The following is a 25,853-nucleotide window of genomic DNA, read 5'->3' on the forward strand; positions in this document are numbered from 1 at the left end:
TCAGGAGGCTGAGGCAAGAGGATCACTGGAGCCCAAGAGTTTGAGGTTGCTGTGAGCTGTGACGTAACAGCGCTCTACCCAGGGTGACCGAGTAAGACTCTGTCTCTGAAAAAACAAACAAATAAGTAAATAAAAGGAGGAGAATGGAGAATGACATCTCCCAGAGATGTCTGGAGATTTGATTGGTATTTATAAAGTGCTTTGGTATCTTTCCTAGTCCAGTGAGAGCAAACACATTGTCAGAATTTAAATATAGAAAGCCAGTGAGTCTGAGCCTTCTTGAGCAGCGCTGTGTCTTCGTTGTAAGTTGGACTTATTAAGAACATTTGTATTTCTGAAAGTTTCCTGTTCTAACTTTCTTTTAAATATCAGCTATGTGCTTGGGGTCTTTAACTGTGAGCTTGAGCTTCAAGGCCCTTTGTAGTTGATCTGTCTCCTGCAGAGGACGGTTTTTCCAGCCAGGCAGTTAAGTGCACTTCAAAACACTTCTTCCAAGGACAGTGCCTTTTGCAAATATTTGAGATGTTTGTTCTCAGTTGTGATTTATTAATGAACCCTTGTCCTCACAGCAGCTCCTGGGGAGGTGCAGAGGATGGAGCCAGAAAGCAGGTAAATGAAATTCCATCGTAGGTAAAGAAAAGGCTTTGATCTGTGTATTGATGGGCTTCTTGGCATGTGTGTTGTGTCTTTTTAATCTCATGCAGTGCCGCGTGGAGTCAGACTGTTGGATCTGACAGCGTCTGTTCACTCTGCCTTTCCTTGAGGACAGCACACAGCACTGCCACCTTGTTGCCAGAGTTGGGTCCGATTTGAATGTGCTTAAAAACCCAGCGAATGCCTGTTGTGAAAAGAGCTTAACTCTGTCTTTGTCAGTACTTGCGAAAACAACTTAAAAGAAGTTAGCATTGTTGGACTGGATTCAGTAATTAGCATAATCGTGACGCTGCGTATTGTTCACCAAGGCACGCCCCTGGGCCAAACTTCCCATTAAGAGGACAGCAAAGTTGTCCTAGTGAATAAACCCGGCACGCAGGATGCCAGTCAGCGCGTTCCTGCCTGCTCGGCTGCAGTTAATTTTAGCCAGGGTTAGTTCTATGAGTTGTAAAACTGTTTACCAAGTAGAAGTCGGTGAGCTGAAATGTGACTTCTCAGCCTGACGTGATAGGATGTCTATTTTAGACTCCAGCTTGCGTTTATGATCTGGACACCGGTCTTCTGAAGAATCGTGGCCCAGGGTTTTTTGAAACTGCTTGTAAGTACTGGGTGAATTTTTAAGGCTTTTCTTTGTTCTCCTCAAATCTTCCTAACGTTACTATCACGGTAAAATGTCTCTGTCTTGGGAAAACTGGAAACTTTGTGGTTAGTACTTTAGAGAAATCTAAGAATGTGGCAAAAGTTTTTTCTTTAAATGTACCCTACTACACGAACCTGTCTGAATCAGCTTTCCCAAGAGAAAATATTTGCCTCTTATTTTTATTTCTGCAAAAGCAATCTATAGGTAATTACTCATTTTATCTGTTTAAATATTTGGTTAATGGATATGGTTCCTGTACATACAGCAACGTTAGACTGTGATTGTGCCATGGAGCCTCATTTTCTATGGTTACCTAACTCTTGAGGAAAAGAATGGTAAGAGTGAATTCGTGTCATACCCTGTGCTACAATCTGTGATGTACACAGGATGGAGTGTCAAGTGTGACTTTGCTGAACATGTGCATGCACGGCTTTTATTTTTTTAAGGAGTATTTTGTACTTAAAAATAGACCCATAGACTCCTAAAAAAGAAGTACTTTAAAAAACTAATTTAGAAGCAAGATTTCAGAGAGTAATTTAAAGCATCCTCTGGAAGGTTGAGTTAGTTATCAAAATTAACCAAAGGTGATGAAATCCTCTCGTCTTAACTGCTCTTAGTCTAACAGGTTATTGCCAATTTAAACTCAGGCTGAAGAAAACTAAAGATTGTACTATCAAATATTTAAAATTATCTCTGAGTCACCTTGCTTAGTTAGACGTGTGTTTTCAGAGTGGACTGACTTTATACCACACAGATTGCTGGAATTTCTTTATCAATGGGCACATAAATTATATCAGCTCTGGAAATATCAGTTTTATTGAGCAGTTCTACCTGGTGGTATAGTGGCTGCTTACCAGGGGTCCCCGTCTGTCATCTCCGTGAGGAAGGAGGGCGCCTGCCCTCAGGATTGTGAATGCCACTTCCCATTTTGGAAAGCTTTATCTAAAGACTTCTTTATTACGCATTGTCTGATTTTAAATACAAATGACATAAGGTGTTGACAATGACGGGAAATGTTCCAGTGGTACATTTAGTAGGAAAAGAATGTAAGAAAGGGAAATAGAGCTGAGCTCTTGAGCTATTTTTAGGAAGAAATTTCTTTTTAAATTTAGTTTCTTATTGAGTGGAGGAGACATTTGCTGTCCGGATTAATTAGTATTATAACAGAAAAGTCTCTGACATTCTTTTCAGCAGCAGACGGGGTTTCGTTGCAGTAACGCTGGTGTATCTTGTAGTTCTTACTCTTTTCATTGTTAAAAAGGCACCACCAGAATCTCAGTGGAGTGTTTTTAAGATCTACTATAGTTGGCTGCTAGTTTTTAAGCGAGTATTTACTTGATCGATTATAGTGTTTAGTCCTAAAAAGAGAAAAGTCGATTAGACTTTATCCACTTTTTAAACTGAAGTTTTTGTAGGTTTATTTACTACGAGGAAGCGTTGTGTTTTATGACAAGTCTTTAAAATGCTCGTAAACACTTGCAGAGTGTGTGTTTTAGTGATTTATGTGCTGTGAGCGAGTGATGTAGGTGAATGAAAGAGGAGCCGGTTCCAGTTGTGTAAGTGTCTGTGGGGGACGTCTGGGGTTCTGTGCCCTGTGTCGTGTCCTGTGTGCTGAAGTGATGCTGTCACGGCTTCCTTGGGAGGACAGGCTCTGTCGGCTGAGTGTGACATGGGGGGTGACAAATACCAATGAGCTCGACTTGCAGAGTCACAATGCGGGGGCCAGGTGCCGAGAACCACAGGCAGCCTCTGTGGCCGGCACCCTCACCGCAGGTAACTCACGGCCACTCCAGTCCTTGTGGGGCCACTTTCTCTGGCTGCCTGTCCACTCCTCCTGTGCCCTCAAAGTAGATAAATCGACCCAGAGGCTCTGACAGAAAGCTGCTGATTGCCATAGATTTATTTTAATGTTACTTCATTCCTGGAGAATAACTTGACTGCTCGGAAGCTTTGAAGGATTTTTCTGGGTAGCAGAGGACTCTTAACTTGGGGGTCCCTCATTCATAGGCGGTTTCAGTGGGTCACTGGTCTGCACAGCTGGATGGGAACTGCATGACCTGACAGGTTGCCTTTGGTTTTGGAGCTGAATGCTCAGTGATCACACCCCTGGAATATTCTCCTTCAAAAGGAAACTTTGTAGGGAGAGGCTTTGTTATATTGAGTTGCAACTGTTTTAACAAAAATGAAAGGCACCTGAGCAGAGGGATCCCTGGGGCTTTTCCTGGCTTTCCCACAAGTAGGAGATCTGGGCCTTGGGAGCAATGCTGACTTCTGGGGAAGTGCTGGGACTGCCGTTATTACTTAGCATGTAAAAAACACCCTGAGAGCACACACAGTGCACAAAGCACAGTCCCCACTGTCAGAGACTTCAGTGCTAAAATTAGGCAGGACACAGAGACGGGGGGCCCCCTGACCGTCAGTAAATAAACAGGCAGAAGAAAGAATATGAATTAGGCAGACCTGGTGGTGTGCGCTTGTAGTCCCAGCTGTGCGGGAGGCTAAGGCAGGTGGATCACTTGAACACAGGAGTCTGAGGTTGCAGGGAGGTGGGCTGACACCATGGCACTCTAGCCTGGGCAACAGAGCAAGACCCTTCTCAAAAAAAGAATACGAAAACAAAGGAAAGAAAGGAAAACAAGACGGAACGGGGTGGGCAAGGAGTTGTTAGCATTCAGTCCATCTGGGCCTTTCCAAAGAGGGTTGGGACAGACAGCTGTGCCACCCAGGCTGCTGCTCCCCCTGCCCCCTACTGCTGTGGAAGTGACAGAGACCAGTGAGCCCACAAAGGGAAGACGAGCCTGTAGTTTCACTTGTACCTGAAACTGTTATTATGTGGATTATGTAGATAAAATTCCCCATAAAGTGATCTTTAGATAGAAGTCTGCATTTGAGGTCCACTAAACTAGCTTGCAGTCCAACAAGCTGCTTCCCCTGGCTGGCTTAGGGTGTTGAGTCAGCTGCTAAATTAAAGAAATGCCCGAAGCTTCTCAGAAGAAAGGCACCATGAAGGTCTGCTAAGCATCACTGAGGCCCCAGGATCAGGCAGGAGAGCGTGAGTCAGAGCTAGGAGGGCAGGCGTGGGTGCCGGGGGCAGCGCCTATGGGTAAGTGGGCTTGCGGGTGGCTCTCCCTGGGGCTCTCAGCCTGGCCAGTCTCTGACTAAGGTTCTGGGTCTAGTTCATGGCTCCACTACCAAGAGGGACTTGGAGTGGGCTCAACAAAGGACCTCAAAAAATAATTAGGGGCTGGAAAACGATACCTATAATAAAAGGGTAGGAACGTCTATTATTTAGCCTGGAGGGGGAGAAAATGAGAGGGGTGACTCTTGAATTGTTATTCAAGTCTGTGTGTATCTCAGTGCCAGGGAATGACCATCTAGCGTCTCTTCCCACTGAGAAGACACAGGCTGAGGCCAGCAAAGGTCAGGTCAGAGCAGTGGTGCTCACACGTGGTCCCTGTACCTGCAGCCCAGCCCCACCTGGTGCTTGTGGGCCTTGCAGATTCTCAGGCCCCACCCAAGACCTGCAGATTCAGAGGCCTGGGGGCAGGGCCTGGCCCATCAGTCGGTGTTTTAACAACCCCCCACCCCCCAGTGATTCTGATGGGCACTGAAGTTTGAGGCCCGCTGGATGAGATAAAGAAGATGGTATTATAAAATGGGGATGTGGAGGCATCTGAAACGGGGTTTCTGTTTATAATGTTTTCAGTGTTATCCCCAAAGTCGGGAGATAAATGACCTTTCAAAGTCCCTTCTAGCCCTGACTTTCCTTTTGTCACTTAGGGAAAATTAATAATTAACCAGAAAAGTTTTCAATTACTTTTCTGAACTCGGTACTTACGACAGTGCCCATTTCAGATGAGAAGCGCATGAGATAATGTGTGAATAATAACACTGTGTTACCAGATAGATATATCCTTCTTTATTTTATTTAGTGTGTTCATAAATAGACTCTATTTTCAGCATCACCTGAAGGAAAATTAGGGCAGAAGTGGTATACAGCCAGAACAGAGGGGCGTAGGGAGTTGACGTCGTGCCCCCCCATGACCTCTCTCCAGGGAGCCCACTTTAGAAGGCAAGAACCTATCGGGAAAGTCTGTGTGTCCCTATGTCCCCAGCTTTGTCACTCCCACAGGAGAAGAGCTGGTGAGTGAGCTGACGTGCCACCTGCAGGCACCCCGTTCCCCAGAGCTGCCTCCTGGGAGTCGGGCCACAGGGAAGGACCCTACAGGCATCCAGTGCAGTTGGCTGCTGGGTCTCTGCTGGACGTAAAGTGCAGGGACAGGCTTTTCCTCGACGGTTTTGTATCTGTGGCAGGTAGTTCAATGGCACACATAGAAGTCAATACCAACAAATTCTCAGGGTTCAGTTGAAATGGTGGAGACCACAAGTGCTGTGCCCTCCCCATGTGGTGGGTTATCTGGAGCTGCAGGCCCTGGTCCCAGGCTGCAGACTGGCACTGGTCTGTCTGTGGCCTGTTGGGAACCGCTGCACAGCAGAAGGCGAGTGCTGGGCACTGGGGTGAAGCTTCGCCTGGGCTCACAGCTGCTCCCCATCACTGAGTCCCCGCCTGAGCTCCATCCACCTCCTGTCAGGCAGTGGAGACGTTAGGTTCTCCCAGGAGTGTGTGTGCCTGCCAGGGGTCTAGGTTGTACTCCTTGTGAGAATCTGATGTCCTCCCCCTACCCCCTGCCTGCCGTCTGTGGAAAATGCTTTGCATAAAACCGGTGTTTGGTGTCAGAAAGGCTGGGGACTGCTGGTCTGGTCAGGAAGCTGGAGGCTCAACATAGTTACTCCTCAGAGTCCCCCACCCAGCTCCCCCACCTCCCTCTGGCTTTTAGTTTTTAAGACAAGGTCTCAGTTTTTTTGCAGACTGGAGTAGGGTGGCATCCTTATAGCTCCTGGAGCCTCCAACTCCTGGGCTCAAGCCATTTTCCTGCCTCAGCCTCCCAAGCAGCTGGGACTACAGGCTCACGCCATCATACCGGGCTAACTTTCCTTATTTTTTGGAGAGACAGAGTCTCTCTACGTTGATGTTAGCCTTGAACTCCTGGTCTCAAGAAATCCTCTCCCCTTGGCCTCCCACAGTGCTGGAATTCCAGGCATATGAGCCCCTCTCCATTCTGCACATTTAAATATTTCTCTGCCCTTTTGGATATTTCCCTTTGTGGCTTTGCCTTGGGTTGACACATTCTGCTTCTGAGAATGTGTCGATTTGTTATACTTCGAGTAGCATTTAGTACAATAAAACCTCTTTGTGATCATAACAAGAAAGGGCTGTCTGAGGACAGGTTTTACCAGGGCTATTTAAAAAGTGTCACACAAGTAACACTGCCGTATCCAAAAAAGACACGCCCTGCCTCAGCCAGGGGACTGTGGCCACAATGTCGTAGCCCCTGAGAATGGGGTCAGTGGCATCGTGGGTCTTTTTTTGCAGAGTATTAAAAACTCCTTGAAGTGAGAAAAAACAAGTGGGGACAGTTGGGCCTGAACTAGTTTGCCTTGTGGTGGGATATGGAGGGGTAAGGTGGGAAGTGTGTACACTGATGTCACTGTCAGTATTTCGACCTTGTCATGTTTGGAAAAAACTGACCTCTGTGACATTAAGCTGCACACACTGTTATTTCCTGCGTGTGTCTGTTCCAGAATATGTGGGGCCTGGTGAACATGGGGGCTGCTCACAGATAAGAGAGGCATGTTTCACCAATGCAGAGAACTTAGATGGCCAACTTCAACACCCCGAGTGCGCCTCCGAATAAAAACAATTTTTTTGAAACCCATGAACTCTCAATTACTCTATATCCAATAGGGAACATTCTAGAAAATTCTAGTTGATTTGGTGCTTAATGATAACAGTCCAAAAGTTATTTTCATTTCTGTACAAAGAGAAATTACTAAATAGTCATTCTTTCTTTGGTATTTCTCCCTTGGAAAAAATGTTTCTAAAATCAATCTATGGCTAGTTCACATATGTGCCATTAAAAATAAGAATGTTGGCTCGGCGCCTGTGGCTCAAGTGGCTAAGGCACCAGCCACGTACACCTAAGGTGGCAGGTTTGAATCCAGCCTGGACCCGCCAAACAACAATGACGGCTGCAACCAAAAAATAGCCGGGCGTTGTGGCGGGCGCCTGTGGTCCCAGCTACTTGGGAGGCTGAGGCACGAGACTCGCTTGAGCCCAGGAGTTGGAGGTTGCTGTGAGCTGTGAAGCCACGGCACTCTACCCAAGGGGATAGCTTGAGGCTCTGTCTCAAAAAAAAAAAAAAATAAAAAAATAAGAATGTTTTTTTAAAAAAAAAAAAGAGTGGTTAAGTGATAAACTCTCTTTATAGATGTTCAGACACCAAAAAAAAAAAAAAAATTAAACTCGAGGAGATAAGTGAAAAATTCCTCCTACTTACTATTAAACTATGTAAGAATGACCAAATAATTCAATAAAGTATCCTTAGAAACAACCTAATAAAGTACTGATTAAATAATGTATGGGGTTGCTGTAGAATGCATTGCTGCACAGCTGTTTAAAATGATGAAATCAATAAAATAAAATAAAATGATGAAGTCAGGTAGTGCCCGTAGCTCAGTGGTTGGGGCGCTGGCCACATACACCCAAACTGGTGGGTTCGAACCTGGCCGGGGGCAGCTAAGTAACAATGACAACTGCAACAACAACAACAAAATAGCCGGGTGTTGTGGCGAGCGCCTGTAGTCCCAGCTACTTGGGAGGCTGAGGCAAGAGAATCACTTAAGCCCAAGAATTTGAGATTGCTGTGAGCTGTGATGACACAGCACTCTACCCAGGGCAACATTGTGAGACTCGTCTCAAAAAAAAAATAAATACATAAAATGATGAAGTCAGATTTGTATTGACTAAAGCCAACAGGTTAGAAAATTTATATTATGCGTTTATGACCCCGTTTTTGTAAAGGAGGGTACTATTATGTATTTATGTGAAAAAAGAATACTGTGTACCAAGTGTAAGCTGTAGTTATCTTTAGGAGATGAGCTTATGTGTGATTCCTTTCCCACCCCATCTATTTGAGTAACTGTATCTTAATTTTTTTTTTCAGGGAGCAGAGATTACTTAGGTCAGTGGTTCTCAACCTTCCTAATGCTGCAACCCTTTAATACAGTTCCTCATGTTGTGGCGACCCCGAGTCATAAAATTATTTTCGTTGCTACTTCCTAACTGTAATTTTGCTACTGTTATGAATCATAATGTAAATATCTGATATGCAGGAGACCCCCAAAGGGGTCGCAACCCACAGGTTGAGAACCGCTGACTTAGGTAATAATGAAAAGCTTTCTTTTAAAAAGAGAGCTGTTTAAATTCATTTTGTTTTGATTTTTTATGTTTTATTTCACTGAGCAGTGGCTTCTCAGTGGCTCCTCAGTGGCTCCTGTTAAGTAATGCCTACCCCAGCTGATAAAACTAGTATTATACCCCAAATGTTAACTGGTTATTCTGGCCAGTGCTGTGGTTCACACTTGTAATTCTGTCACTTTGGGGAAGCCGAGGTAGAGAGTCATTTGAGGATCAGAGCTTGAGACCAGCTTGGCAACACACAACAAAGCAAGACCCCATCTCCACAAAAAATAGAAAAATTAGCTGGATGCAATGGTGCATGCCTGTCATCCCAGCTACTGGGGGGCAGAGGCAGGGGGATCATTTAAGCCCAGGAGTTTAAGATTGCTGTGAAGTGTGCTGAAGCCACTACACTCTAGCCCAGGTGACAGAGCTGGACCCTGTCTCAAAACAAAACTTATGGCTATTTGGCCACGGTGGGCTAGGAACATTTTTCCTTGTTTTACTTTTCACTTTTCTGTACTTACCAAATTTTTTATGTGAGCACATATTATTTTTATAATGGAAAAGTTTGGCTTATTTTTAAGGCAGAGACGTGGGATCATGGATGGCTCTTGGGAAAAGGCCCACACAAACCCATGTATAGAGTTCCTGGTCAAGGTTAGCTGTGTTAGTTTTGCAGTATTGGAGGTACTCAGCAAGCATCTGCGTTCACGCCATGCTGGATCTTCAGTGAACTCGAATCTGGCTTCAGGTTGGCCAGGGTTACGGTGGAACCTCCACAGCTGACCCCCTCCCTACACTGACCTCCTCCTTAAGCTGACCTAATGTTTAGAGACGGACATGCACCACATGTATGTATCAGTACAGGAGGCCTAGTTTCTTACATCGATCATCTCCATGTGTTGACCAGTTTGTTACCATTCCTTGGATAATCAACTGACAGAGGTTCAACTACTGTATCTGGAGAGCAAAGGAAGGGAGCTGAGGAACTCAGTGTATCTTTAAGTCTGTTAAAACAATGTCATGATCGTCTATTTAAAGTTAGTAAGGGACCGGAGTTCAAGACTTAGGTTCATGGCGATGGCGGCACCGTGTGCAGCAGACCTCCGGTTGTATTTTGAGTGACAGTGACGAGGGGTATGGAAAGGACGCTGGCTCCTGGCCAGTGCGTCCACAGCCCTCCCCCTCGCGGCGTCGGAAAGCACCTCCCCAGTGCCCTGGCAGCACTGTAGGAGCAGGCTGGCCCCTCAGTTATCTCTGCCAAGCACTGCTGGATGTCCTTATGGCCTTAATCCGAAGGTTATTTTGGGTAACTGTTTTGGTGCTTGTGGCAGCTGATTTAAGAAAATCCTGAGCGAAAGTTGAACCTGCTTTGTGCGGTGACTCGTGAGAACGAGGACTTCTGACGTTCATTTAAGGCTCTCCCCTTCCAATAAGTTTCTAAGCCTGGGCCTGGACTGAAGTGGAATCTGGTCACCAGGGTTGCTTTGGGCACAGAAGTTTAGACGGAGTCTGAATTGGATCTACTTTCTGCGGGGATTAGGGCCTTCGACTTAATTTAAAACCAAAGTGGCTCCACAGACTAGGAGGAATCCAGAATCCCACACTCCCGGCAGTTTGGCCTTTGTTACTCACAGGAGAGTGTTTCCTGGCCCACGGGCCTGGAGAGCTGGTTTTTCAGGTTCCTTCTTACCATTTTTTCATCCGCACTGGGAGTGGCCTTCTTTCCCTTCTTTCGTCCTCACTTTTCCTTGTCATCTTGTCCCCTCCTCCTGCAGGTATATGGTAGGAGTAATTGTGTAATTCCCGTCTGCATCCTTGTTTCTCAAGGAGGGCGCCCACGTGGGGGTGCATCTTCATCTTCTCTGGGAGAGAGAGTCTGACATTCGGGGGTCAGCACGACCTACCTGCCAGCATTTGCAGCTGCGTCGAATCCCAAAACTGTCCTGCACAGCCAGGCGCACAGACGCAGAAGACGCCACATCCAGGCAGAGGGGATATAGGTGGTTAAATTTCAGCTAATTGAATTCTTTGTAAGTTGAATGGTTCAGTGTAAGGAAGAAAACATCTTTTTATTTCTTTAAAAGGGCTAGAGCTGATAAAAAGTACTTTCCAAGGCTTGAGACTGAGTTAGAGCAGGAGAACTGTCAAGTGGCCATCAGGAAAAAGAGGGTGGCTTCTGTACGAGGGTGAGGAGAATGGATCTCAGATTAAAGATTTGGACAGAGTTTATTTCCTGCCTTTTGTTCCTTTGTTAGTGTTTTGTTTGCTCTGACTCTTCATCCCGAAGACTGAAGGCAAAAGTCAGGCATGGCGTCCTTAACACGGTGAGGAGGGGAAGCTATGAAAGAGTCCGTCTTCCATAAAGGTTTCAAAAAGAAAGAGCGGTCGCCGCAGACCTGACTTGAAATTAAAGTGGCAGCTGGCAGGACGAGGGAGCCACTGAGTGGCTCTGTCCCTCTGCCCTGGCTGCTCTGCGGAGTTCAGTGTCCCCAGGGACTTAGAGGGCAGAGCACCCAGCACCCACCTCCTTCTGTCAGGGCTCATTTTTCCAGCGCTGCCTTTGTTTATGTATGTTTGGCTTTTTTCCCCTGGATCTTTAAGTCACAGGGTCTTCAGCCCCTTAGAGGCATGTCAGTAACAATTAAATAAATCCAGAATTTTAACTTGAAGGAAAATGACTCAAAGCCTAATATGGAAGCAGCTTCTCCCTGACGCAGTAGCAAAACTTTGACATGATCGTACTATTAAATATTAGAACGGAACATGTTTAAAGGTTTCCTTTATATTGTGTTCTGAGAAAGGTGGCCCTGGGCAGGTGGCGGCACAGTAAGAAGATTCCACTTGCCTTTTCCCCGCTGACTACGAAGGTTGGCTGTCTGAGAACTCAGAAGACCGAGTTGGAGGCAGCTCGTGAGGGCAGGACGGGCAGAGAGGATCTTGCTCTAGACACAAATCCTGGTCACTTCTTTAAAAAACTTGACACCCAGTAAAACTCAGTTTTTCTAGCGTATAGTTCTGTGAATTTTTCACCTGCACAGATTTTTATGACAGACAGGATGGAGAATAATTCCGACTCCACAGAGAACACTCTCGTGCTACCCTGGGTGTTCAGGATTCCCCTCGCCACTCCTGAACTGAGGAGCGACATCTGTGGGAAAGGGTCAGATTTAACTGGCTAAGGGGGTTAAGCAGAACTTGGACCAATAAGTGGCTTGTGCTGTCCCACAGGTTAACCCCGGCAAGCCCACCAGAAATAGGGAAGCAGGGAAGAGCCCTGAGCGGGGTGGCCGGGCTGCGTGCAGGGAAGTAGACTTCACAGAAGTAGATCAGCCACACGCCCCGTCAAGTAGCAGAGCTCTGGAGAGTGGGGGCGTCCGTAGGTAGAGTTGTTAACAATTTACATCTAAAAGGCCCCGTTTTCAGTGAGACAACGCAAAATACGAGGAACTGGATGGTGGGAACACGCACAGGGCGGGCGGGCAGTAGAGACCATTTTTGAGGGGCCCAGATGGTGAACTTGTCAAAGACTTCGAGGCAGCCCATTGTAAATATGTTCAAAGATGGAAGGAAGCCGTGTCTAAAGAATTAAAGGAAAGCCTAGTGGCAGACCCGTCAAGGAGAGAAGGTAGCTAAAGAGAGAGGAATTATTAAATAGTGGAGATAAGGACACCACAAGCACAGGCAACAAGAGTGAAAATACTGGACTACAACCAAAATTTAAAATTTATGTCCATCAAAGGACACAACAGAATGAAAAGACAACCTACAGAACAGGAGAAAATATTTACAAATCATATATCTGACAAGGGATTAGTATCCAGGATAGATAAGTAACTCCTGCCACTCAACAATAAAAAACAAATAACTCAGTTAAAACGTGAGCAAAGGACTCGGGTGGATAATTCTCAAAAGAAGATACCCAGAGAGCCAGCCAGCCTGTGAAAAGGTGGTCAGCATCCTGATCAGCAGGAAAACGAAACTCAGCATCTACTGAGATCCACCTCACACCCCTCAGGAAGGCTGCTAAATTCAAGAACAGAACGTAACAGGTGTCGGCAAGGCAGTGGAGAAATGGAGCACCTGTGCTGTTAGTGGGATGCCTGCAGACAAGGTCACCATGGGAAAGAGTAGGGCGATTCCTTGAAAAATTAAGTACAGAATCACCACCTAATCCAGTAATTCCACTTCTGAGTAGAAACCCAAAAGAACTGAAAGCGCGAGCTCAGAGACAGGTTATTCGTGTCCTCGCTCTCGTAGCTCCGTAGCCGAAAGGTTCAAGCAACCCAAATGTCCACTGATGGGTGAGTCAGGAAGTAAGATGTGATCTATTCAGGCCATGGGATATATTCAGTCTTAAAAAGGAAGCCCATTCTGACATGTGCCATGACATAGGTGAACCCTGACGTTACACTAAGGGAAATGAACCACTCACAAAAGGACAAACACTTCCTGATCCTACTCAAGCGAGATCCTTAGGTAGTGAGATCTATAGGCTCAGAAAACAGAGTGTTAGTTGCCAGGGGTTGGGTGGAGGGGGATCGGGAGTTCTTGTTTTATGGGGACAGAATTTCAGTTTTGCAAGTGAAAAAAAAAAAAGAGTTCAGTGGCGGCAAGTAGGTGCGGGGTGAGTGTCCCTCCCGCTGCGAACTGTGCATGTCCACGCTGCTAACACAAGGAGTTTGATGTTCTGTATTTCACCACATTTCAAAATATTACAACAAAGGAAATTCTGTCGTTGAGAACTGCAGTGACCAAGATGAAAAACTCACTAGAGGGGTTCAGCAGAGTCGGCAGAAGAAAGATAGAGCAGTGAGGATTTTGCAGCCTGAAGAACTGAAAGGAAAGATGGAGAGAGGAGTAGAGCCCGGAGCAAAGTGAACCACCCCTCAGCAGGCTGACAGCAAGACCAGGAGGAGAAGAGAGAAAGGGGTGGAAAATGCTTAAATGTTTAAAAGTAAGTAACAGTCATTTTAAATATTTAAAAAAAATAGTTTAACTTCCACATGGGATGGAAAGCACTAGTCCACACATCTGAGAAACGTCACAAACTCCGCTTAGGAAAAACGCAAAGAAATCAGTCTCCAGACATAACTTCCATACAGAAGTTTGAGACAGGGCGTCCCCAGTAGCTCAGTGACTAGGGCACCGGCCGCATACACCCAGGCTGGCAGGTTCAAACTCCCGCCCTACCCGCCTCCTGGCCAGCTAAACAATAATGACAACTGCAACCAAAAAAATAGCCGGGCCTTGTGGTGGGCACCTGTAGTCCCAGCTACTTGGGAGGCTGTGACAAAAGAATCGCTTAAGCCCAAGAGTTAAAGGTTGCTGTGAGCTGTGACGTAGCACTCCACCGAGGGTGGCAAAGTGAGACTGTGTCTCAAAAAAAAAAAAAGTTTGAAAGACAAAGAAAAACTCTTGAAAGCTGCAAGAAAGAAGCGATTGATTAGTACAGTGGAAGTCCAACAAGGTGGACAGCTGACTTCCCATGGGAAATAGGCCAGCGGGCAGCCAGGAGGCACATTAAAATGCCAAAAGGATCCTACATCTGCGAAGCTGTCGTTCTAAACTGAAGGCAAAAGAAAAATATGCCCAAGTAAATAAAAACCGAGAGACTCCACTGCTAGCAGCCCTGCCTTGCCGGAAACACTAAGGAAGTTCTTCAGGCTGAAGGGAAGTGACCCTGGACATGGAAGCACCCTCCCTCGCTCCACGTTTTCTAAAGGAAAAACTGAGGCCCACAGGGCTGACCACTTGCTCCAGAAGGATGATTCTGATCATGCGTCAGGGAATTGAGGGCCAGGAACAGTCTCAGAGTAAGGAAAGGATTTTCAGAGAAATCTTAGCAGTCGTCTTATCTCTTTTATATTTTTTAACTGCTGTTTCCTGTGGCTCTCTGAAGGTAACATCAAGCAAATGGTTATGGTTTCTGAACTTAGACAAAGATTTTGATTTCGGTAGTCTCCTAGGGCGGTGGGAAGAACTGCTGAATTGCCACCCGACTTATCAATCAGATGATCAATTTGGGGAATTTATTGCCTCATTTAGCCTGTTGACGCTGCTAATTTGGCAGGTTATTGGCAGAGTTCAATCAGGTTTCTAAACTTTTCTAGCAGTATCTTGGAGACTTGAACAGACTCTGTGCAGAGTGGGGAGGAAGCGGCTGGCCACATCAATTTAATAATCACTTGTCCTCTCCTGCTTTTTTGTGCTGCCCAGAACTATTGCTTAAGAATCTCTGGAATGAGAACAAGAAATATGGGGCTGTAAGTTGAGAACGGAAAACCATTAAGATTATAATCTTCATTTATCAACTCTCCTATTTATATTAATGTTGCATTAACAGAAAGAACGTGTATCAGGAATCAACGTTTTATACGTACCATCCATATTTTCATCGAGCCTCCAATAAACTCAGAACAAAACTAGCAAATAAATATGTAAGAACGGAATCTATTTTCATACATGTTCCATTTTAAACTGTGGCTGAAAGGAAAGTATTTCCCTAATATAGCTCTTGGAAGTTAGCCAAATAGTCTGACACTTCAGGCACAGAATTGGAACAAGCGATCCTAGGTTTGCCATTTGATAGAAGTTTTATGTGTTAAGTGATTTGCTCATGAAAATTAATCTATGTTTTGTTGTGAGTGGGAAAAAGTACTTAGGGTATGGGGGGGATTTATAGTGCATATAGAAAGGGGGAAATTAGAAGATTTGTCACTTAGAGTGGGAATAAGCGTACAAAGCTCAGCTATTCCTGGGCCTGCTTTCCAACAGCCTGTACTTGCAACGCCTCAGCCGTGTGGCAGTCTGCTTTATAAATCTGTACTGCAGCCGGGCGTGCTGGCTCACACCTGTAACCCCCGGACTCTTGGAAGGCCAACACAGGTGGATTATTACCTGAGCTCAAAAGTTCGAGACCAACCTGAGCTAGAGCGAGACCTCCTCTCTAAAATAGCCAGGCATTGTGGTGGGCACCTGCCTATAGTCCCAGCTACTTGGGAGGCTGAGGCAAGAAAATCACTTGAGCCCAAAGAGTCTGAGATTGCTGTGAGCTATGACATCACAACACTCTACCGAAGGGCGACAAAATGAAGTTCTGTCTCAAAAAAAAAAAAGAACCTCTCCTGCGGGTAATGCACATTTCCCACAGAGCTGATTTCATTGTGCACGAACCCATTAAGTCAGACATCTTTTCTTCCTATCCAAATAGCCTTTCTTGTTAAATGAAAGACTGTTTTCTGGTGCTCCATCCTTAAATTAGACAAAGGGTGACTGATGTGTTTCCTTATAAAAAATATTTTCATGAATGCATTGAATTATAAATTTAAAACGAAAACAATAAAGAAAATCTTGTTTGCAGTTACCCATCATTCAGATTCCACCCAAACATCTCCAAGAGATGGTGCTCACACTTCCAGAGACTTTCAATTTAAAAAAAAAAAAAAAAAAATGTTTTCCGCATAAGACTTTCTAAACCTTCTCTTCTTCAGCCATTTCACCCTGCCTCCTCTAACTGTATCTCATTTTAATTATTCTTGCTGTTTATTTCTTCCTTCCTTAAAAATATATTTAATAGATTTATATAATGCCTTCCCAGAGAGCAAGAGGCTGTGTGGAAAACATCTAAATAACACAAAAGCTTTATGAGCTGGGAAGAAACTTAAATGTCAGAATGAGAGTAAAGCAGGAGGGAGAGTGAATACGGCAGGAACGAGGCCTGAGAGGAGCCAGGGCTCAGCGGGGTGAGCCTCAGGGTCTGAAGGCAGAGCTTCAGAGATGGAGGACCAGAGTGAGTTTGCTCACGTGCCCCGAATCCACGAAGCCCCTCGATGGCGCCACTCAAGAAAGGGCCAGACGCTTCCACCCCTCCCCACAGGACTGTCTTGTGGTTCACAGTTCCAGGCCTGATGGTCTCTTCTTGGTCCTGTGGTCTCTGGTGGATGTGGGATGATAGACTTGGGTTGGACTGGAGGGCGTCATCGGATCTTGGAAATTTCCAAGGATGAAGGCTTTGCTGTGTTCTTAGTAATCTATCTTCTTCGGCACCCTGTCCTCCTTCCCAGCCCAGCTCAGGCCAGGCCCACAAGGAATCTCAGCTCCCAAAGGAGAACCTCGTGTTGCCAGGGGGCCTGATGAAGGTCTCACCCGAGTGTCACTTGTGAGTCCCTTTGTACTGTCTCCCACCATCACAGGGGCTAATGGTGGCTGGAGAGTGCCCTGAGGGACTCTGGATTTAAACTTCATTTTATTTATTCTAGACCAAAATTGGACTAGATCACTTCTAAAGACCCTTCAAACTCTGATGTCCTATGATTCTCTCCTTCTGCCAACCAAAACAGAAATAAAAGAGTAATTATAGGTTGCTTCTTGTAAGCATTAACCTCAAATAGTGTTTCAGTAAAAGAGGCCAGCAGACACTTGGCACCATCGGGGCATTTTTCAGTTCAGTTTGGTTCTGGTAGCCAAACCTCCAGAAGGAAGATGAAGGAAGAGCCTCAGCCAGGGGAGGACCTAGCGTGACTGAGGGTGGCCTTTGGCGTCCTGCAGATTGGAACATAGTAGAAGATACCGCACTGTGCAGAGAGATTTTCACCAGCGCTCGAGATACCAGAACAAAAGGATATTCTTGAAAAACCAAGATAAATAAGAGGAATGTACGATGTGTGTTATGTCTTATATGGTAGATAGTAAGCCTGAAAAGAAATTGCCTGAGCGGCCTGGGCTGAAAACATAAATAGATTCATGGTAAATTTATTTTGCTTATTAAAGAAAACCAAGCAATGTTGGTGGTACACGCCTAGCTTCCTAAAAAACGTGCTTTGCAATGTTTTGAAGGGTCTTCCATTGGCCAAAGTCATTGCACCTGGTAGAAAATTTTGGATAATGTGCAAAAAAAAAAAAAAAAATGTAATGAGCGCCTGGATCAGCAGTTCTCAACCTGTGGGTCGAGACCCCTTTGAGGGTCAAACGACCCTTTCACAGGGGTCGCCTAAGACCATCCTGCATATCAGATATTTACATTCCGATTCACAACAGTAGCAAAATTACAGTTATGAAGTAGCAATGAAAATAATTTTATGGTTGGGGGTCACTACAACATGAGGAACTGTATTAAAAGGTGGCGGCATCAGGAAGGTTGAGAACCACTGGACTAACGTTATGGAGCCTGTCGCAGGCTGGGCTGGACCCGGAGCCTCTGACTGCAACCCCTGCACCTCCTCCACCCAGAGAAACAAATGCTCCCTTTTTAACTGCAGAGAGAGAAGGAGGAGGTGGCACTTTCTCCTCAACCAGTGACGTAGGTGGGTCAGCTTAGGGTATGACCAGAACAGACAAAAGCCAAACTGAAGAGCCTAGACGCAGCTGTGGAAGTAAGTTACCTCGCATGGTCTGGGTAGGAGAGGGAATCTCGGGTGACACGCCCAAGGCAACATGCAGAGGATAACACCCTGAGCAACCCTGGGCTGGGACACGGCTGCCCTGGCACTGCCTCCCATTAGTGTCTACATGGGGAGCACGTCCGAAAGTCAGCCTGTGGTCAGACCCTGTCCTAGCACCAGAAAGCAAAATTAAAGCAACAGAAAAGGGAAACACCCCTCAGTTGTATTTTAGTCCAGTCCATAGGCTGCCTGTCCTCTCTCCACCCCCATCTATAAACCATCACCCAGTCCTGTGGGGTCTCAGCGCTTGAAATAGCCTCTGGAGTCACTTCACTCCCCTTGGTCCCCCCCTAGCACCTGGGCTGCGCACCTCCTCTCATGGCAGTGGGCTCAGAGGTCACCGCTCCACACTCTCACTGCCTCCTTGCCAGCCCGTTAATGCCTCACAGCCAGTGATCTCTCTAGAATGCCAAGCCTGACGGAGCCAGCACCCTGCTCTGATGAAGCCCCTTCAGTGGTGTGTCCGCATGGGGCCCTCCTTCCCCATGTGGCAGGGTCTGGAATGAGCACCCCTCGGGTGCAGAGTCACTCCTGGCACTGCTGAGTCACCCCCTAACTGGGGACACTGTCTCCTTGCCTCATAGCACTTGTCACCAGCATAGAGTCACGCGTCCATGTGTTTATTTGGTTAGTGTCTGTTCTCCATCCCTGTGGCCAGGCCCACATCCGTGTGTGTTCACCAGTGGATTTCCAGTGACTAGCACAGGAAAGGCTCTTCACATTTGCTGAACACTGTCCTTGTCTGCCAAATTGGCAAGGTAGCCTCCCAAACAAGATTTCTTCAAGGATTCGTTCGTATTTTAAGATAGATAACATTGGCCAAAAATATTTTTTGTTTTTATTTTCATTTATAGATTTAGAGTGCCTGTCGCTTTCTTTGTTTTAAGAGACATCTTGCTCTGTTGCTTGGGCTGGAGTATAGTGGGGTCCTCGTAGCTCAGAGAAACCTCTAACTCCTGGGCTCAAAGGATCCTCCTGCCTCAGCCTCCCAAGTAGCTGGGACTGTGGGCATGTGCCATGATGCCTGGCTCGTTTTTCTACTTTTTGTAGAGATGGGGGTCTCACTATATTAGACTGGTCTCAAACTCCTAACTCCTCCTACCCCATCCTCCTAAAGTGCTGGGATTATAGCCACGAGCTGCTGCACCTGTTTCCGTCCTGACTAATAAACTACTTTTTTAGGTGATTGTCATCTTTCGCTTTTAGAGTAGTCTCTCCATTGATCTCACTCAGGATCTGAAGCTCCAAAATTAAATAGGCTAAAAATCTTAGAAAAATGGGATTGGCTCTGTCCGTGTGCATTTTCTATTTCATGGTGTGCCTGTAGCTTGCAGACATAGGTAGCGCTCAGTGTATTTTTGTTTATTTATTTGTTATATATTATTTTCATTTGAAAGGCATGTATCTACAGTAGACTGTTTGGGGGAGGAAAGAAAAAACACTACCACTCAAACTCAACCTCTGTTATAACTTTGGGACAGTACGTTTCAGTCATTTTTAACACCGCTATAATCACAGTGTACATAAAATTCTGTGCCCTGTCTCTTTTCCCTAAAAAGCCTTATTGTTGATGGATCAAAGTATTATGCTGCTTATGGCATGGAATTTATTTAGTTCAGTAACATGTATTGCGCCAGGCAAAGCCTAAATACCATTCAAAGAAAACACGCAGATTTGATACCTGGACTCTCCAATAATAGAAGACCGTAGTTATGATGCTCTTAATGGCGAATTGTGCTTCACGGATTTGTTTTTTGGCAATTCTTCTCCCTCCCAAAAGGCATACAGGGAGGGGCTGCTGTTTACCAGGTCAAGGGAGGTGACATGTGGCCCAAGTGGAGGGAGGATGGGGCTGGGCAGCTGTCAGGGAAGGTTCTTCGTGGTAGAGTCACCCTCAGGTGCATGGTGTTATTTGGCTTTTTTTTTTTTTTGAAATTTTTGGCTGCGGCTGGGTTTGAACCCACCACCTCTGGCATATGGGGCTGGCGCCCTACTCCTTTGAGCCACAGGCGCCGCTCAGGTGCATGGTGTTTTAAGGAAGAGCGAGGAGCTGGGAACAGGGCAGCAGAGTGAGGGGAGAGGCTAGGAGGGGCTGAGGCCAGCGAGGCCCTTCACCCCACCTTTGTCACCCCCTGGATGAGTGGCTTTGCACTCGCGCCCCAAAGCTTTCTTCCAGACACGTGTGTGATGTTTTCATAAAGTGCCGGCTCCTTCTGTGGAAACAGGCAGCAAGATGACTGGCTGCACCTTGTGGTGTCAGACTCACAGCTGGTTACCCCCGTCCCAGGAAACTAGGCATATTCCACTTGTTGGAAAGACCGTGTAACCTAAATTTCTTCTTTCTTTATCTTTGACTTATTTGAGGCAGTTGTTCCTCTCTGCAAATAACGACCAAATTGTGTTTTCAGATTGCACAAAAAATGGAACGTGGTCAGGCTATAATCTTTAAGCATGTTTCGGCCTCTGACAATTCTAGAAACCAGGGGTTTTTCTCTTGCTGTGGGAGGCTACCCTAATTATAATCTTTCTGGAATTGTTTTACGGTTAGATCTGATGTATGCCAAGCTTAGATCCCATTAGCAGGCTTAAAACATTTATTTCAGAAAGAACGGACTGTTAGAGGTTGCTTCGGGTAATTGATGTCTTTTGTTTTCTTCCCGTTGCAGGAGGAGACATCACAGCTTTCCCAGATTGGGAGGAAAAATATGGAATGTGTTTTACCGCTGACTGAACAGAACCAAATGAACTGTACTGACAGTAGTTTGAAAACCAGCAGTTAGCAGTTTGTTCAGGCTCCAACACTGTCCAGCACTTTCCAGAGCAAACGCAACACTGTTTACAAGAACTCTCGGCCTTACCAAGTTTATAACCTCGAGCTTTGTTTATTTAAAATATTTCAGCAAAAGAAAAGTACCTAAAAGCCACTTTCCAAAATGGCCATGGAGGAGTATTTGTGGATGGTCATCTTGGGTTTCATCATAGCTTTTATCTTGGCATTTTCTGTCGGTGCAAATGACGTGGCCAACTCGTTTGGGACTGCCGTGGGCTCTGGCGTGGTGACCCTGAGGCAGGCGTGCATCCTGGCTTCGATATTTGAAACCACCGGCTCTGTATTATTGGGAGCCAAAGTAGGAGAGACCATTCGGAAAGGCATCATTGATGTGAACCTGTACAATAAGACTGTGGAAACCCTGATGGCCGGGGAAGTTAGTGCCATGGTCGGTAGGTAGCTTTCTTCTTCTTCTTCTTTTTTTTTTTTTTTTGAGATAGAGTCTCACTCTGTCGCCCAGGCTAGTGTGCCATGGCCTCAGCCTAGTTCACAGCAACCTCAGACTCCTGGGTTCAGGCAGTCCTCCTGCCTCAGCCTCCCCTATAGCTGGGACTACAGGCACCTGCCACAACGCCCAGCATTTGTTTTCTATTTTTAGTAGAGATGGGGCCTTGCTCTTGCTCAGGCTGATCTCCAACTCCTGAGCTCAAGGGATCCACCGACCTCAGTCTCCCACAGAGCTGGGATCAGAGGCATGACTGACCCTGCCCGGCCTACAGCTTTCTTTACCCCAGTGGGACACACCTGTCTACCGGCCTGATTCCACCCAGTACTTTGATTATATTCATAAATGTGATTTTTGCTTTGACTTTTCAAAGCCTGGCTCAATGTTTTATACCTAATATCTTATTTTTGCTCTCTGAATATTAATTTGATTACAATTTTTAAAGTGTTTAAATAGCAAGCAAACCATTTATTTTCTCAAAACTTAAGCCAACTTAGTTGTTCAAATAGATTTTGGCTAAGTGGATACTTTCACAAAATACAGAAAAAGATCTTTAGAGAACAGCTTTTTATTGTTTCAGGGTTAAGAGTTATTAAAGAAATAACACCTCTAAATGGATGTGTTTTTGAGGTTTCCTTGTGACATTTCCTTGAGCAGCGATTTATGTTTTTTCTTAAGATTTTTCATCAATTAGGACATGTGCAATGTTTTGAAAACCTGAATGTCAATAAATAACATGTATGAACTTTTATATTCTCAGTTTGAGTTCTCAGTTCAGATTCAGTGACCAAGTGAATCTTCACTAAGTGCTTATGTTTCAAGAAATTCTGGTCTCCTGTGTTATTTGTAATCCTTTTGTTTGGATTTTCTGATTCTACCTCCGGGAGCTCCATCGGTATATTTGTTTTGTTTTTTTGGCCAAAAAATAATGTGTAGTTGCCTGGTTATAGGATGTTTAGATGAAGAGAAGTCTGGAGGGGAGTGGCCCTGAGTGAGGAGGCTGACGGGCGGCTGTGATGACACAGACTCAGCACCTCTACTACAGCTGGAAAGAACATTCCAGGCAGAAATGTGGGAACGTTCAGCTGACAGGGCTCTTTCTGTGCTTGCCTCTAGATCAGTGGTTCTCAACCTTCCTAATGCCGCAGCATATTTTCATTATTAAAAAGGGGTGGTTGCGACCCACAGGTTGAGAACCGCTGCTCTAGACAGAGATGCTGTCACAGCAGACAGCTGCTCTATGTGGGTAATTTGGGGACAATTTGGTTCAGGGGAAGGGGGTTGGAGAGGAATCCTGCCACCTGCTCTCCACAGGACATGGCCTTTTGCAGGAGGAGTCCTGGAGGGTGGTAAGACACCGGGGTGCCAGGAATACAGACCACAGGTTCCTAGTGGTCTACTTTGTCACCTGTTTCTTAAGCAGCTGGAATGTGGCACTTATTTGCCAAATTTAAGATGGCAAATCTTAGTTTGACAAATTGTTGAGGCATCTGACCAGAAGCAGCCGTGTGCCCTGAGAGGAGATTCGATGTTTGACTGAGCAGGCTGGGAACAGATGTTAAAGAGCTCCTGCCTCTCGGTTTGACATTCTGTGCTGTAAAGACCTGAGGTTGAAGGTCACTTTGATTCCAACAGCTGTTGTCATTACTGAATTTTTCTTGCCTTTGCTGAACATGTGTTTCTCAGCATAGTCAGATGTAATTGAAAATTTCCCTCTGAAATATAACTATTATGGCTCGGTGCCTATAGCTCAGAGGCTAGGGCGCCAGCCACATACACCGGAGCTGGTGGGTTCGAATCCAGCCCGGACCAACTACAACCAAAAAATAGCCAGGTGTTGTGGCAGATGCCTGTAGTCCCAGCTACACTGGAGGCTGAGGCAAGAGAATCGCTTAAGCCCAAGAGTTTGAGGTTGCTGTGAGCTATGACACCACAGCACTCTACCTAGGGTGACATAGTGAGAATCTGTCTCTTAAAAAAAAAAAAGAATAACCAATTATGTGTAAAATTCACTCTTGGTAGTCGTGATAGATATCTAAGATTTAAATTACGTTAAGCTAAAATTAAGATTTTTTTTCAGTCAGGATCATGTGAGTAAAATGAGAGATAAAACTAAATCTTAACTGAAGTTTTCCCTTTGTTGGTTAAAACTTCTGAGGACTGGGGTGCCCGTTTGAGAGACTGATTGGCCCCGCTGCTGGGGGCCCCTGGAAGGCGGACGGTTTCCTGAGCCTCCAGCTTCTCACAGGGACAGGAAAGCTTGTCCAGTTGTTCAGTTTTTCCCACCCCTGGCCTTTGGCTCTTTACTGAAAAAAATGAAGGATGCTTACCTCAACTAGAATTTGGGTTTACCAAAGCAATTTGAGGTTTTGCTTGAATAACTTGATTTTGTTTGCTTTGGTCTCTTTATTTTACTTATGTATTTATTTTGGTATGTGGTTAGATGACTCTCAAAGCCTATTTTGTTGGGAATTTATGTGAGTTAACCTAGATTTTTTAAATTGGGTTCTTTGCAATGGGAGCTATGTAAATTTAAGAGGGTGGTATAATTACTGTTGGCCTAAACCAAGGCGGATTCTGTACAGAGGCCTGAATTTCTGTCTTCCTCTTCTAAATTCATTTCTTCTTCCCCCTCTCTCCCTGCCCTTCATTCTCTTCTGCTTCATTTTTTTTCTCTAGCCCGAGGAATCTCTCTCCGCTTTCTGATACCTGTGTCTGAGTTCAGATGGCAGGTCGCAAATGCCAGCTAAAACTCCTGAATTAGTCACCTTCTGAGATCCTTGCTCAGCCCTAGAGCAACCGTCAATCCACCTTGTGGGGAACCAGCTGTGGTTCCAAAAGTCTGGATTCAACACTCCTGGTCTCCTTGCAGAAATTCCCACCCCAGTGTGAAATCGTCGCTCCCTGAACCCCCTTGGGAAGTGCACAGTTCCCTTTAAGCTCCCTGCACTCCCAGAGCTCCAGGTCCTCCAGCCACACTCTTTGCTGCCTCATGTGCCCCTCCCTGGTGATCCTGAGCCTTCCCTCTGCCATTTCTGTCCCCTTAACGCCCATCTCCCCACCTCCCCTGAGTTTTATTGTCTTGCATCCCGTGCTTAATCCCTCTCCCCGTTGTAGGCTGTCATTATCTTACATTAAATTATCTCTGTCTTTTTCCCACTGCTCTTCTTGACATCAGACCTCCCAGGCCCCCATGCAGGCGTCCCTGCCTCACCCACCCTCCCGCAGCTGCTCTGCCCTCCTCCCTCCCCTGCCAGGCAGCCCCCTTCTCTCTACTTATCAGTAGGACTCCGGGACATATTGTACAAAGTCAGCCAGAGAAGGGATCGCCGCTTTCAGGAAGGAGAAATCTCATGGTCTGAGTCCAGCTGGGAGTCTCTCCCATTCTGTCATTAGATTATTTTAATTGCTGCAGGAATATGAATCACACAGTTTGCTTTTTAAGTTACAGTTCTGTGTACTCCAAACACTGGCTTTACTTTTGAAACAACTAGTCCCTGAGGAGCCCAGGGCTCAGATGTGGAGGCTTAAGGGCCTGTCCTCAGGGAAGTCTGGCGCTGCCACCAGGCTTCTGACTGGTCTGGGGCCGCAGGGGGCTGGCCCCTTCTCCCCCCATGCACACTCCAGGGATAGACGCAGGTCACAGCAGCTCAGCTCAAAGGTCAGAGCGCCTGGTACTCCTGGAGCGGCTGTCTGTGTTGCTTCACACACTGGGACCAGTGACAGCCTGAATGACCGTTCTGCAGCTCAGATATCTTTGAAGGAAAGGCCAGGAGTCTGCTTAAAACTGTTGCTGCTGCCAAGCAACCGGGTTTCCAGAATTAACACTGGGGATTAATAATGTGCCCAGCTCATCAGCTGAACCCTTTGTTCCCGTACAGTTCTGTACGGGCTTTTCAGCAACTGTTCCTGAAAGCGATCTCTCCCAGCTGAGGCTTTTAATACTCATGCAGAATTTGATCTGCTTATAAAAATACCTGACGTGAACTATAGCCTAGAAAAACTTTAAGCCTAGAAAAGACCAGTGGAATTGAGGCGGAAGGACATGGAGCCCAAACTGAGGGATCCTCGTCGTCTTCTTTTTATTCTTAGAGACAAAGTCTCACTTTCTGCCCAGGGTAGAGTGCCCCGCTGGCATCACAGCTCACAGCAAACTCAAACTCCTCAGCTCAAGCCATCCTCCTCCCTCAGCCTCCCAAGTAGCTGGGACTACAGGTGTCCACCACAGTGCCTGGCTGGTTTTTTTCTAATTTTAGTAGAGATGGGATCTCGCTCTTGCTCAGGCTGATCTCGAAGTCCTGAGTTCAAGGGATCCTCCTGCCTCGGCCTCCCAGAGTGCTGGGATCATAGGCATGAGCCATTGTGACCAGCTAAAGCAGCGGTTCTCAGCCTGTGGGTCGTGACCCACAGGAACTGTATTAAAGGGTCGCGGCATTAGGAAGGTTGAGAACCACTGAGCTAAAGGGATCTTCTTAATGACTGAGAATGAATAACAGGCCTGGTGTGCTGGGCAGGGTCTGAGCATCGGTGCCCACTGG

At 46.0% G+C, this 25,853-nt stretch overlaps 1 protein-coding gene across 2 annotated transcripts in view; it reads left to right on the plus strand.

The window, feature by feature from the left end:
• Nucleotides 1-331: 331 nt before the first annotated feature.
• Nucleotides 332-25,853, plus strand: part of SLC20A2 (solute carrier family 20 member 2) — a 57,165-nt gene continuing 31,643 nt past the window's right edge. The window contains exons 1-2 of one of the 2 annotated variants that reach the window (XM_023507667.1): nucleotides 332-1,252; nucleotides 20,707-21,262. In XM_023507667.1, the coding sequence (XP_023363435.1) occupies nucleotides 20,974-21,262 (289 nt within the window). In that variant the 5' untranslated portion in view covers nucleotides 332-1,252; nucleotides 20,707-20,973. The remainder of the gene's footprint in view (nucleotides 1,253-20,706; nucleotides 21,263-25,853) is intronic. The other variant, XM_012812229.2, reaches the window with a different exon arrangement.

This window comes from Otolemur garnettii, unplaced genomic scaffold (genome assembly GCF_000181295.1).
Source record: "Otolemur garnettii isolate 467f Iridium unplaced genomic scaffold, OtoGar3 scaffold00197, whole genome shotgun sequence".
Taxonomy (NCBI): Eukaryota; Metazoa; Chordata; class Mammalia; order Primates; family Galagidae; genus Otolemur; species Otolemur garnettii.